This window comes from Podarcis cretensis (genome assembly GCF_951804945.1).
Source record: "Podarcis cretensis genome assembly, chromosome: 7".
Lineage (NCBI taxonomy): Eukaryota > Metazoa > Chordata > Lepidosauria > Squamata > Lacertidae > Podarcis > Podarcis cretensis.
In genome coordinates this window covers 78,322,656-78,336,925 of record NC_137176.1, presented here as the reverse complement: position 1 = coordinate 78,336,925, position 14,270 = coordinate 78,322,656, and the positions used below count along the sequence as shown (strand labels likewise).

General features: G+C 44.3%; 1 protein-coding gene across 5 annotated transcripts in view; it reads right to left on the bottom strand.

Annotated features, from left to right (window-relative positions):
• The window catches only part of COL14A1 (collagen type XIV alpha 1 chain), a 138,201-nt gene that overhangs the window by 69,648 nt on the left and 54,283 nt on the right, over positions 1-14,270 (bottom strand). For all 5 annotated transcript variants that reach the window (XM_079984087.1, XM_079984088.1, XM_079984085.1 and 2 more), the window contains 5 exons: positions 9,262-9,407; positions 6,095-6,224; positions 3,168-3,307; positions 1,843-1,969; positions 1,068-1,207 (listed from right to left, as the gene is read on the bottom strand). In XM_079984087.1, coding sequence (XP_079840213.1) covers positions 1,068-1,207; positions 1,843-1,969; positions 3,168-3,307; positions 6,095-6,224; positions 9,262-9,407 — 683 coding nt within the window. The remainder of the gene's footprint in view (positions 1-1,067; positions 1,208-1,842; positions 1,970-3,167; positions 3,308-6,094; positions 6,225-9,261; positions 9,408-14,270) is intronic.

Here is a 14,270-nt window from a genome sequence, read left to right as displayed (position 1 = left end):
GCTCATTTGTCATGCCCATTTCCAGAATACTCCATTCCATTTCATCGCCTTCTCCCTCCTCCAGTTTTCCACTCACATCCCCACTCCTAAAAAAGTCTGAATTCCATGGCCACTGAATATGCTCAGTCCTCACCAAGCTCTTTTTGGGTTTGCCCCCTCCTTAGTTTTGTCCCCCCCCCCCCATCATTGGCTCCCAGGACGTTTCCGAGCACAATTCAAAGTGCTGGTGTTGACTTTTAAAGCCCTAAATGGCCTCAGCCCTGTATACATGAAGGAGTGTCTCCACCCCCATCGTTCAGTCTGGACACTGAGGTCCAGCTCCTAGGACTTTCTGGCGGTTCACTGGGAGAAGTGAGGTTACAAGGAACCAAGCAGAGGGCCTTCTCGGTAGTGGCGCCTGCCCTGTGGAACGCCCTCCCATCAGATGTCAAGGAAATATACAAGTATCCGACTTTTAGAAGACATATGAAGGCAGCCCTGTTTAGGGAAGTTTTGAATGTTTGAAGTTTTATTCTGTTTTTAATGTTCTGTTGAAAGCCACCCAGAGTGGCTGGGGAAACCCAGTCAGATGGGCGGGGTAGAAAAAATAAATTAATATTAAATATTAATACTAAAGGGGGGGTTGGTACTTTTGCAAATCCTGAGTTTTCTCCGAGCCTGCTCATAGTTCTATCTTGTGCATGGATGTTGTTGTTTTGGCCAAAAGAGAAAGGACCAGTACAGTCATACCTTGGAAGTCGAACAGAATCTGTTCCAGAAGTCCGTTCAACTTCCAGAACGTTCAAAAACCAGAACACGGCTTCCGATTGGCTGCAGGAAGCTCCTTCAGCCAATCGGAAGCCACAGAAGCCCCATCAGACGTCCGGCTTCCAAAACATTTGAAAAGCAAAGCACAGCTTCCGATTGGCTGCAGCCAATCAGAAGCCACAGAAGCCCCGCCAGACATTCGGCTTCCAAAAGAACGTTCAAAAACCAGAACAGTCACTTCCGGGTTTCAATTGTCCGGGAGCCAAAACATTCGACAACTAGGGTGTTCGGAAACCAAGGTATGAGGTAAGAACAGTCACCTCTTCAGCTTCTTCCCCACCGAGTGGAATCCATGCCAGTCGAAGAAGGGCGACGTCTGAGGATGGCAGCTTCCAGCTGACTGTAAAGCTATCTGTGGATACTTCGTTTATTTCCAGATACTGGGGAGATGGAACTTTTTCTGCAAGATAGTATCGCATCGGAAAGAAAACTGTGATGTGATGACTGAAGAGAAGCACAACGAAAGCTCTCCATGGCACCCTATAAACACGGTAGAATTAATTGGGCTGTATTTGTTCCATTTCCAAAAACTAGAGCAACCAGGGAGAGGAGGACAGAATCCCATGGAGTGATTGTCAGTTCAGTTCTTTGGCACAAGGGATTGCTTAACCTTAAGAGGTTCAAATTTGACTGAACTGCATTTTTTTTTGCGCTTGAGAACACCCCAATGTAACTGAAATGCTGGAAAGAAACTTTTCTTAAAGGAATTCTGAGGGGTTTACTTCATCTACATAATTTATTCAGCAAACTGGCAAAACCCAACTTGCCTCCAGCTATCCAATATTTAAATGCTTCTCTTTCTTTCTGTAGCCACCATTAGAAGATATCGGACAAAAATGCCTATTTGCATTTCTTTTAATTTCAAGTTTCTAAACTGCTGAGTGAATGAATAGTCGAGGAGTTATTACGTTCCTTTTTCCTTAAAAAAAAAAAAAATTGCAGTGTGAGACTGTTGCAATTACTTTTCTTTCCGGAAAAGCAAAGGAATATTACGGTTGTGCTTGGATAGCTTTCAGAAATGCAGCCAAGACTTACTGGTGGTGAAGCTGCCAGTGAGAGCCTCAGACTGCCCTTCGTCATAGAGGGAGAAAATAGCAACAGTATATTCAGTGAGGGATGTCAGGCTCTGCAGAGTGTGTGTTGAAACACGGCCAACCTCTTCCTGCAAAATAAAAGGAGTGCCGTCAACCATGTGGAGAGTCTCAAGGCAAGACTCAGCTGGCTTGCATCGTCTACATCAGGATGCAAAAGGCAGGCTTGTATTGAGCTGTGTGAGTTTCCTAACAGCTGAAGAAAGCCTTCTGGGTGCCAGAATGTACCCTTCAGTGGTTTGGCAAAAGCAAGAAACGGATTGCTTCCTCTCCTCTCCTTCAGCTACAGGGGAGAGATGAGGGAGAAAAAGGGGGTGCTATACCCCTCTCCTGTTTAACTGTCATAAAATACCAGATCCTGCTGCTGAAATGGACCACCAGGGCTTGGAGGGAAGGAAGAGCACCTGCACGACATGTGTTTTTAAAAGAAACAAACCGCAAAATGGCGCTTCTGTTTCAAGAGCCGTGCAGTTGCTCCTTAACTGCCTTTGGAAAGGTCTGTCCTACCTTCCACTCACAGGGCTGGTAGCGAGGAAGAGGAAAATCTGGCATCAGCGCTAACAGAAAATAAAGATGGACTCAGGGAGCAAGGGTGGAATCCAGGTTATGTACGTTTTTCAAAGCCTTGAAACACATTTTTAGAATGTGTGATTATTTGATTGTTTGATTATTTGATTATTGTTAGCTGCCCTGAGCCCGGCTTCGGCTGGGGAGGGCGGGATATAAAGAAACCCACTTAGGCAGGGGTTATGTTCCTGGGCACCATGCACAAACGTAAAATCGCATATTGGAGGGGGGGAACCTTCTAAAAAGCTTGTAAACACCATCCAACTGGTCCCTCCAAACCTCCTTTCTCAAACTCTAACTCTCCACAGTCCTCAAAGTTCAGTGCAAAGGATCATGGGATTGCAGTTAAAAATACTCCTGAGATTGCTAGCTGTTTTCCTGATCTTTCCGAGTCATTTTTGCAGTTTTCCCCTCTCTTTTCGAGTCAATTTTGCCCCTTCTGTGGCTTTTTGCTGTTTAAATTGATTTAAATATTTCATGGCATCTTCTGAGTTTCTAGAAGGTTATCTTGTGAGTGACATCCCTTGGCATCCCTCTAGGCATGGAGCTTTCTGTAGGTCTTTGAAGTGGTTCTTTACCCAAAGAGAAGTACTAAATCTAATTATGATATCAGTAACTGGCAGATTGCAATCAGATACAGGAATTTCATAATACATTTGCTCCTTTAAAAACAACAACACCTGTTTCTAAAAATCTGCTTACCTCATTGGTTTCTGTTCCATCCGTTTTGACATACATAATCCGATAGCCTTTCACCTTTTTAGAAGCAGGATCCCATGTTACCTTTGCTGAATTGTGTCCCACATTTGAAAACATCAAGTTCTGCGGTGGGCTTAAAGGTACTGCAAAAGGTAGAGGGAAGTTCAAATTACAAACTTTTTTAAAAAATAAAAAAATCTATATCTCTTAAACATGTAGAAAGAAAAAAACACATTGAAAAGAAAACATGAACTCCATATGCTTGAATTCAAGCTGAATTAGTCCCAATGACTTCAATGGAAGTCAGCAATCATTCCAACAGCTGGTATGTAATCAGCCCCTGGGAATATTGACAAAATGTGCAAGTTGTATGCTTTTTTCTCCCCGTGTAACAAAGTACATACATGCCATATACCGCATTTTTCCATGTATAAGACTAGGTTTTTTCCTTTAAAAAATATGTTTAAAATTGGGGGTCATCTTATACACGGATACAATCTCTTCCCATTTTCTTAATTTGGAGTCCCCCAAAACAGGGGGCATATTATACACAGGGGCATGTAATACACGGAAAAATACGGTATGCTATTTTTTTCTGCGTGGAGGGATATTTATCTGTTTTCATCGGAGAGAATCCAAACATACAAATCCCTCTTTCCCTGGCAGTCTAAAGCAGAACTGCCCAGGTAGAGTTTTAAGTGTGGTTTATGTACACCAACACTTACTCAGTGTCCCTCTCGACCAAAATTATGGTTCTCTGTCTGCTACATCCCTCTTCTCATGGAGAAAAATGCATCTAGAATCCCATAGAGCAAGGAGAGGAAACCAGAAACTCTCCAGACAGTTTGGACTACAGTCCCCATCATCTCTGGCTGCAAACACAGCATACATGTTCCACAGGGCGAGTGCCACTACCGAGAAGGCCCTCTGCCTGGTTCCCTGTAACTTGGCTTTTCGCCAGCATACATGACTCCCCCCAAAGAATCCTGGGAACTGTAGTTGGTCCAAGGTACTGGAAGCTGCAATTCTGTAAGGAATAAACCACAGTTCTCAAGATTCTTTGGGAGAAGTCGTGTGCTTTAAATAGTATGATGCGTAGGTACCCTTAGACTTCTGGATGAGAGCTGGAGTCCAGGAATATCTTGAGGACCACAGTTTCTCCCATCCTTGTTACAGTGAAGAAAGCAGTTGCAAGTAATTATGAGCAAAAACAACAACCCAGTCAGCTGGGGAAGGAGTAAACACTGTGTTACCCCCTCAGAAAAAAACCACAGCCTCACAAGGCTGTATTATTTACATTATTAAACCTCTTTTCCTTGCACACATTTGTAACGTTGCATGCAACTCGCTCTCTGATTTCATTACTACATGTTTACTAGCATAAGCTGTTTTGAATTAAAAAGTCTGGATCCTTTCATAACACAACAGAAAAACGTGCAAGCTGAGAAACTTCTGGCTTTAGACACAATTTTCTAGGAAAATGTTCAGGGCAAGCCATGCAAAAATGAAAACACTGGTTTGGCATGAAATCAAAGAGACGGCACACGAGATATTTCCGCTGGAACTGTGCCTTACATGTTATTACACACGTGTAATGACAAGGACAGGGACGTGGGTGGTGCTGTGGGTTAAACCACAGAGCCTAGGGCTTGCCAATCAGAAGGTCAGCGGTTCGAATCCCCGCGACGGGGTGAGCTCCCGTTGCTCGGTCCCTGCTCCTGCCCACCTAGCAGTTCGAAAGCACAACAAAGTGCAAGTAGATAAATAGGTACCGCTCCAGCAGGAAGGTAAACGGCATTTCCGTGTGCTGCTCTGGTTCACCAGAAGCGGCTTAGTCAAGCTGGCCACATGACCCGGAAGCTGTACGCTGGCTCCCTTGGCCAATAAAGCGAGATGAGCGCCGCAACCCCAGAGTCGTCCGCAACTGGACCTAATGGTCAGGGGTCCCTTTACCTTTAATGACAAGGACCTATGGAGTTTCACATGAACCTCCCCCATTAATTGAAAGAGTACATAATGGGGATCGGGCATCTGAGTGGTCTAGCCAGGGCTAACCCTACCATTAGGTAAATTGAAATGACTGCCTCAGGCAGCGGATGCTGAGAGGAAGAAGCAATCACTTTAAAGGCCCCTGACCATTCCTAAGTGATGGAAGACAGAGAAATGTATGGTGCCCAGCTTGCATAGCCACTCCAGACTGTCATGTTTGTTTCAGGTGCAGTGATGTAAGAACTGCTAGTCCAATCGGCTTCTTTATATGGAATGGGGAAGGGTGCTACCTTCTGGAGAACGGCTGCCAATCAGTCCAGAGAATACTGAGTAAATATTCTGAATAAATTCAGAATTCAAAAATCAATTTAAGGGGGAAATCCATCCAATAAACATTAGATGATCATCAGGGCTAGCTGGCTAAATTAGTTCTATTTGGGTCAGCGAGGAGACCAGGGGAGAATTAGCTGTGGGATCCCAGAGTGGTTAATCTTCATAAAAAGGGGAGGGGGAGGGAAGGAAGGGGAATAAAAGGTCAGGCTAAGTTCAAATTGAAAGCCAGGTGGAATAGCTCTGTCTTACAGGCCCTGCGGAAGGAAGTTAAATCCTGCCGGGCCCTGGTCTCATGGGACAGAGCATTTCACCAGGTCGGAGCCATCACTGAGAAGGCCCTGGCCCTGGTGGAGGATAAATTAGCAGGACAATGATCTTCAATATCTTAAAACCAAATACAAACAAAAAGAAGAAGCAATGCATTGTGGTTACTTTGTTCTACTCCATCATAACCAGATATTTTGGTGGTTCTGGGGGATATTCATAAATGGTGCCCACCTGCCCTCCCTAAACGATGGCTGTGGGAATGAATATTCTATGCCAGAAATTCATTTTCAAACACGCAAACCTCTCCTAGAGTTTTGCTCCTGGAGCATTGAATCACCTACATGTTGTTTCTTGTCCTGTAAGCGGGTCACTGGCTTCCTCTCCAAACATGGCGTAAACCGTGACCGTGTATTCTGTGTTGGGCAGAAGACCCTCCAGTTCGATGTCTGTCGAGCTTTCTCCAATTTTCATCTGTGGGTGAAACAAAAGGATGGTTCATCATATATAAACCAAGGAAGCAGCATAAAAAGGGGAGAGGGAAGGCCTTATTCCCCAAGGGATAGCCCTTATTTATTTATTTAGTCAATTTTGGGTGCTTGAAAGTCTCCTCTGCAAAGCCAAGTAAGGAGGGTGTAAAATCTCAGATCCAGAACTCTTGGGAGACAAATGGCAACTGGCCGGAGGTGTGTTATGGGGAAAATGTTAAACACCCCTTTGTCTGCCACTTCCCCTCATAAATCACTGCCTTCTGATACAGTTTTGCAGAGGAGAAGCAGCAACTGAGGTTTGAATATATGAAATTGAGGAAGAACATACAAGGCCAGCCTTGCGATGCATGAGAGTGAAGAAATCTGCCTCAGGGAGCAGTACCAAGATGGAGAAAGAGACAGGGGAAGGTGGGAACCGGTGTCTTAATGGTACAAGAAGACTTTTGAAAGTGTTGGCTTTATCCAGAGGTGGGAGTACCATTTGGGATCTGGTCTTGAGTCAGAACCAGGTACATATTGTACAGTGGTGCCCCGCAAGACGAACGCCTCGCAAGACGGAAAACCCGCTAGACGAAAGGGTTTTCCGTTTTGGAGGTGCTTCGCAAAACGAATTTCCCTATGGGCTTGCTTCGCAAGACGAAATGTCTTGCGAGTTCCTGCGGGTTCCCCCCCTTTCCCCCCTTTTCCTAAGCTGCTAAGCCGCTTATCAGCTGATCCGCTAAGCCGCTTATCAGCTGATCCGCTAAAAGCCGCTAAACCGCTAATAGCGCTAATCCGCTAAGCTGTCAATGGGCTTGCTTCGCAAGACGAAAAAACCGCTATACGAAGAGCCTCACAGAACGGATTAATTTCATCTTGCGAGGCACCTCTGTATTGCCCATAGAGACACAGTACAATGGTTCATTTTAAGGACTAGAAATAACCACCCAGTATACAGGTGAGAGGAGGAGGAGGAGACCTCTGCACAAAAGGCCTCAAGGTTCCTCTTGTGAGATTGCGGTTGTTGCAACAATAAAAGAAAACACACCTCAAAATGGCAGCTGGAACCAGATGGTTGTGGAGATGGCAGCTATGATTAGTGCATTTAAGAATTATTTCCATAGGGCGAGGTTTAGTTACTGCTAATGCAGTTTGCAATTTGAAGTGAGTCTTTCTGTCCCCTTGAGCTTCTTCACTGGGTGTAGTAGTAGTAATAATAATAATAATAATAAAGACTGACTTATTTGTTGAAAATCTGTCTATAGGGTGAGGTTCTCGAGCTTGCTGATTTCAGCAAGTTTTCATTGAAGGGGGTAAATGCCCATAGCTACAGATCATGCAAAGAACAAAGCACAAGTCTATGCGAGCTCTCTACACCCTTACCAGAGCCTTGCATGCCTTTGCATGTTGTTAAGTCTCCTTCTCTGAATGGGAATAAATGCAATTTCAAACACACAAACTGAGCAATGGGGCAGAGATGGCGCCCCTTCACACTGTCTAAAGGGGCAGATTTTGTTCACCAAGTCAAGAAAATGCATACTGGTTCTGACAATGGAGGGAAGGATCTGTAGATTTCAGTCCTCACAGTTTCTCATTCTGCTGATCTTAAATTCAACTCTTTACATTTTGCAGCTATTTGTGATTTTCCCACCCTTTAAAAAAGTCCTAATGAAAATTCATCAGCATTTCAATGAAGTTTTATCCTAATAAATACATTTTATACGCCATCTTAGCTAATGTGAAACATTTCTGCAAATAATTTCCCCTAATTCAATGCATTTTGGTTTTCAATAAATTCTTTATTTTTATGTACACTTTCCACTAATATATTGTTGTTGTTGTTTAGTCATTGAGCAGTGTCCGACTCTTCGTGACCCCATGGACCAGAGCACGCCAGGCACTCCTGGCTAATATATACATACGCCACTAATACATATATTATTTTATAAGCATTGTTCGGTTGGAAAACTGCATTGCAAAATTCAGATGTGTGTGAATTCAATTCACATGTGCTTCGATTCACATGTAGTTTCAGAAAGTGGATTTTTTTTTGGGAAAGTGGAATTTTTTGGGGGTGACTTTAAATGTGTAATGAATCAATACTCTCCTTTGTCTCTAATTCTGACTAAATCTCAGAAATTACCAAGGGCCAAAAAACATGTTTTGTGTGTAGAATGCAGCTACTGTACATCATTGGTTTTTCTTAAATTGATTAATTACAGGTATGGGGGGGTCCCAGTGCTAATTGTGAGCACAGCAAGCTGGGAGGGGAGGAGTTTTACCTCTCTCCTCTGCAGCCACAATCCAGGAAAAAAAAATCTACACACACCCATCCACACAGCAACAAGGCTCAGGCACTGTCTACACATCCTGCTTTGAGAAGAACATCTAAGTCCTAATAAAGTGTCTTGTGGAGGCAGTGGGACTTTTCAAGAAAATAAGGCACACACTTTGAAGAGAAGATCCATCATGTCCTTAGAATCATAGGGTTGGAAGGGCCCGCAATGGTAAATAATAATAATAATAATAATAATAATAATAATAATAATAATAATTTATTTATACCCCACCCATCTGGCTGAGTTTCCCCAGCCACTCTGGGCAGCTCCCAATCAAGTGCTAAAAACAATACCGCATTAAATATTAAAAACTTCCCTAAAAAGGGCTGCCTTCAGATGTCTTTTAAAGATAAGTTAGCTGCTTATTTCCTTGACATCTGATGGGAGGGCGTTCCACAGGGTGAGCGCCACTACCGAGAAGGCCCTCTGCCTGGTTCCCTGTAACCTCACTTCTCACAATGAGGGAACTGCCAGAAGGCCCTCGGTGCTGGATCTCAGTGTCCAGGCTGAACGATGGGGGTGGAGACACTCCTTCAGGTATACAGGACCGAGGCCGTTTAGGGCTTTCAAGGTCAGCACCAACACTAATCCAACCCCCTGCAACGCAGGTATCTTTTGCCCAACGTGGAGCTTGAACCCATGTCATTATTCCACAAACATCCATATCCCACGAACATGTATTCTGGTTGATGCCAAGCTCACCTCCTTCTCATCTGCAGCCAGCCCATCCGTTAGAGGAGCGTACAGAATCATATAGCCGGTTGCACCGGCTACTCTGTTCCATTTCACTCTCATGCTGCTGTGAGACACGTCATACAGCTCCAGATCTGATGCCATTGGCAAGGCGACTGCAGGGGGTGGGAAACAAGATACAGTTACTTAGAGGAGAGCAGCTGAAATAAAAAATCATTCTCTAACAGTAAATTCAAGGCTTCCTTTGTCAGGAATGAACAACCAACTTTGTTTGAACGGTGCTGACCAGGAGGACTTGCAGCAAATTACCGATGCAAGGACTTTAAGATGAATGAGGCACAAAATAGCTTATTTCTTTTGCGCTGCCATATGCATGGGAGGTACTGCCTGAAAATATCATTGCACTTCTAATTCTTCTTCATTTTGGATCATGTTTCTTGTTTTTCTGTTAGATTCCTCATTTATCTTACTGGGATGAATATGGTGATAGAGCCATGGTGCAAAAGGTTTAGGTTTAGTAGATATTAGGATTTCATTAGAACTTGGATGTTATAACTGGGATATGTTATAAGACAGTCTCAATGTGTAATAGAAAAGGGGTTATGAGAGGGGTTTGTGGGGGTTTAATTATTGTGCAAAGCCTGTGTGCCAGACTTTGAGAATGCAGTCAAGATCAGGCATAAGCAAACTCCAGCCCTCCAGATGTTTGGGACTACAATTCCCATCATCCCTGACCACTGGTCCTGTTAGCTAGGGATCATGGGAATTGTAGTCCCAAACATCTGGAGGGCTGGAGTTTGCCTATGCCTGGTCAAGATCCATGTGTAAGTAGGAATGTGTGTGCCTACTTCTGAGCATCAGCGGTTAGAATATGAAGAGTTAATTAACCTGGGTAAACTCTTAAGTCTTTGATCCCAGTCAATCAACAAGTGTTGATGAAGTCAAATTTGTTAGCTAATGCTTGAGGGAATTAGCCCTTAGTACTTCAAAGCATCAAAAGAACTGACCGTTAGAATGCACACAAATAAAGGAGGCTCAGTTTTTAGGAACAGCAGAATTAGGAGATGATGATGATGGTGATGATAATTTATTTATACCCCAGCCACTTTGGGCGGCTCCCAACAGACTATTACAACCATGATAAAACATCAAACATTTAAAACTTCCCTACATTTCGCCAAATATGTTACCATATTGTGGTAGGAGTCAGAATACAGATGTAGCCTTGGATGAATTTTAAACACAGGCAATTCTGTATTTAGGCTTTTTGCACTCTGTATATACATATGATACAAGCAGGGGACGTGGTCTTGGGAATGTCACATTAGCATTATTATTATTATTATTATTATTATTATTATTATTATTACCCCGTCCATCTGGCTGAGTTTCCCCAGCCACTCTGGGCGGCTCCCAATCAAGTGCTAAAAAAATTACAGCATTAAATATTAAAAACTTCCCTAAACAGGACTGCCTTCAGATGTCTTCTAAAAGTCAGATAGTTGTTTATTTCCTTGACATCTGATGGGAGGGCATTCCACAGGGCAGGCACCACTACCGAGAAGACCCTCTGGCTGGTTCCCTGTAACCTCACTTCTCGCAGGGAGGGAACGGCCAGAAGGCCCTCGGAGCTGGACCTCAGTGTCCAGGCTGAACGATAGGGGTGTAGACGTTCCTTCAGGTATACTGCCTTGGTCTCAAGTGCTGTGGGGAACAAGCCCCTCTCGAGAGGACCATGCTGTAAGATCTGGACTCCCTCCATCTAAACTCAGGTGTAAATATGTGAATAAATCATATTTCTTAAAGCTACAACAGTCTGTGCCACGTCTTGATTCTCCAAAGCAGCACAGACTCTAGGTGAGCGCCTGGAATCCCCCTGAAATCTTACTACCGCTTGGTAAAGTGTTGGGGTGGAACCCAACTTCTGTAACAATATATTCCAATTCTTTGTTTCCATAGGCCAACTGAAGCATCACACCTATCTGCATGCCGAAAAACTGGCTGCCCCAGGTATGATACAAGGATTTTCAGACGTTAGCTGCAAAAAACAACAACCCATCACTTCCACATTCCAAAGGGTACTAAGGTATCTTCTAAAGCAGGAACATGTAAATTGTAGTCCTCCAGATGCTGTTAGACTACAACTCCCATCATACCCAATCCCCAGCCATGTTGGCTGGGGTTGATGGGTGTTGGAGTCCAAAAGCATTCAGAGAGCCACACACCTGTTCGAGGATCACGTTCCATTCACACGCAGCATTGGCTAAGCTTGTTGAATCCCTTCACCCTGAACTTATGGGGATTGTGCCCTCTGGGGTTCCCAAGTCTTCCCTATAGGTGCAACACAAGAACTGCAAACAATATAATCCTAAAACAGCTCAGTCGTAGAGTATGACACTCTTAATTTCAGGGCTGTGGGATTTCTGCATTGCAGGTGGTGGAACCAGACAATCCTTTCCAATTCAGCAATTTTAAAAAATGTTATTTGTACTAACATATTCATTTTTATGCCCACCTTCCTCTTATATATGCATTTTTGTAAACATCGGTTGATTGGCGAACTACATCGCAAAATTCAGATAAGTGCAACTTTTGAAGCATGGATGCTTCATATTGCTTTGGAAAGTGTGAATCTCGTATATTCTCATTTAAATGCAAACTAAATCCAATTTCACACACATAACCCATCCCAAGGTCATACTTTCTTCAGGTGCTCTGGAGGGTCTCCCGTGATGTTATTGTTGACCGCTTCTCTCTACACAAGCGCAGGGAACCTGTGTCTCTCCAGATGCTCTTAGATTCCCAAGTCTCAGTAGCCTCAGCCAGCAATATCTAGAGCAGCGGTTCTCAACCTGTGGGTCCCCAGATGTTGTTGAACTACAAGTTCCATCACCCCTAGCTAGCAAGGCCAGAGCTCAGGGATGATGGGAGTTGTAGTCCAACAACATCTGGGGACCCACAGGTTGAGAACCGCTGATCTAGAGAGTCACAGTTTTTCCATCCCTGGTCTGACCACCCCACCACCAACACCAAGTATGCACTTATCATATCTTTAACATTTTCCATGTCTCAAATGCTCATGGCATGAATTAATTTATCTCCATGGCTGGCCGCACTGTTCAGTCGAGATTTCATTTCCTGCAACCTATGCACAAATGTGTGGGTTTTCAAATTTGCCGTTCATTTTAATCTGTCACCATCTTCCAGCGAGGTCAAAAATGTAAACTATATTTCCCCCCGCAAACTCCCAAAGGCAGTATTAATATATATATTTGAAATGGAGTGATTAATTATTTGCACATTTCAAGAGTATTGCTTTATGACACTCAAGCAAAGATTTGTTAAAACGGCGCTTGGAGACATTCAGCCTTGGGCAGTTGTGCGATCAGTTCTGAAAAATGTATAGGGCTGGGCTTAGTCAGAACTTGAAAAGTGACTTTGAAAGTGCGCCAGGTGCTATGGGATGGGATGTTACTGCGTCAGTATGCGGCAATATTACCAGGGAGTTACTCATTAACCAAATCCTGACCGGGATGGATCACATCCTGGCCTACACATAACCTAATTCTTATGCAGTGCAATCCAATGCATGTCAGCTCAGGAGTAAGTCCCACTGGGAACAATGGCGCTGATTCCCAAAGAAGCATACATAGCATTGATGCCCTAGTTCAATAGTTCCCAGTGTTGGGGCACATGAGTGCGCTGGGACCTGCCAGCATGCTGTGATAAATGACAACCCAAATAATCCACCTACACAGATGTTGCCCGCAGTGTCTCTGTATGATTCACTGCCCCTCCCTCGGTGGGAGGCATTTCTGTTGTGTGTGATTCGGGTGTGATTGGATTGAGAGATGCAACAGAGCAAGGTATAGCTAAAAAAGGTAAAAGACCCCTGGACGGTTAAGTCTAATTGAATTCGACTATGGGGTGAATAGTATTTATCTATTCTTAAGGAAATCAGCCCCAAATGCTCACTGGAAGGAAAGATCCTGAAGCTGAGGCTCCAATACTTTGGCCACCTCATGAGAAGAGAAGACTCCCTGGAAAAGACCCTGATGTTGGGAAAGATGGAGGGCACAAGGAGAAGGGGACGAGAGAGGACGAGATGGGTGGGCAGTGTTCTCTAAGCTACCAGCATGAGTCTGACCAAACTGTGGGAGGCAGTGGAAGACAGGAGTGCCTGGCATGTTCTGGTCCATGGGGTCACGAAGAGTCGGACACAACTAAACAACAACAAATGGGGTGCGGCGCTCATCTCTGCTTTCAGGGCAAGGGAACCGGTGTTTGTCCGCAGACAGCTTTCTGGGTCATGTGGCCAGCATGACTAAGCTGCTTCTAGCATGATAGGACACTGCGACGGAAGCCAGAGAGCAGAGAAACGCCATTTACCTTCCCGCCACAGCAGTACCTATTTATCTACTCGCACTGGTGTGCTTTCAAACTGCTAGGTTGGCAGGAGCTGGGACAGAGCAATGGATTCGAACTTCTGGATCTCACGGATTCGAACTGCAAACCTTACGATTGGCAAGCCAAGGAGACTCGGTGGTTTAGACCACAGCGCCACCGCGTCCCTGTGAGGGCAGGGTATAAGCTCAGAGACAGACCACCTGCTTTTCAGGCTCAGTCCTGAAATGTCATTGAATGGCATTTCCGATTAAAGGTTTGGCTAGCAGATGATGGGCCCCAGAGCTTCTGCCAGTCACAGGAGACACGGACCTCCATTTGTAGGCAGATTCTTTTGAGTTTTGCACTGAGGAAGTAGCAAGATGCAGGAAATCTCTCGCATCCAGCTGCCCCATAAAGCAGCAGTTTTTGTCAAAACTGCTTTTTCCAAGAAAAGAAAAGAAATGAAAAGAAAAGAAAAGAAAAGAAAAGGAAGAAATATAAAACCGGGTCCATAGGTAAAACCATGTCAAGACACAAACCTCTTAAAAGCATCTGTGGCATCCCTAAAGATACGGTGCTTAAGCATAAATAAAAAGCCTCTTCTGCATGCTGCTTGGAACGCACACTTCTAG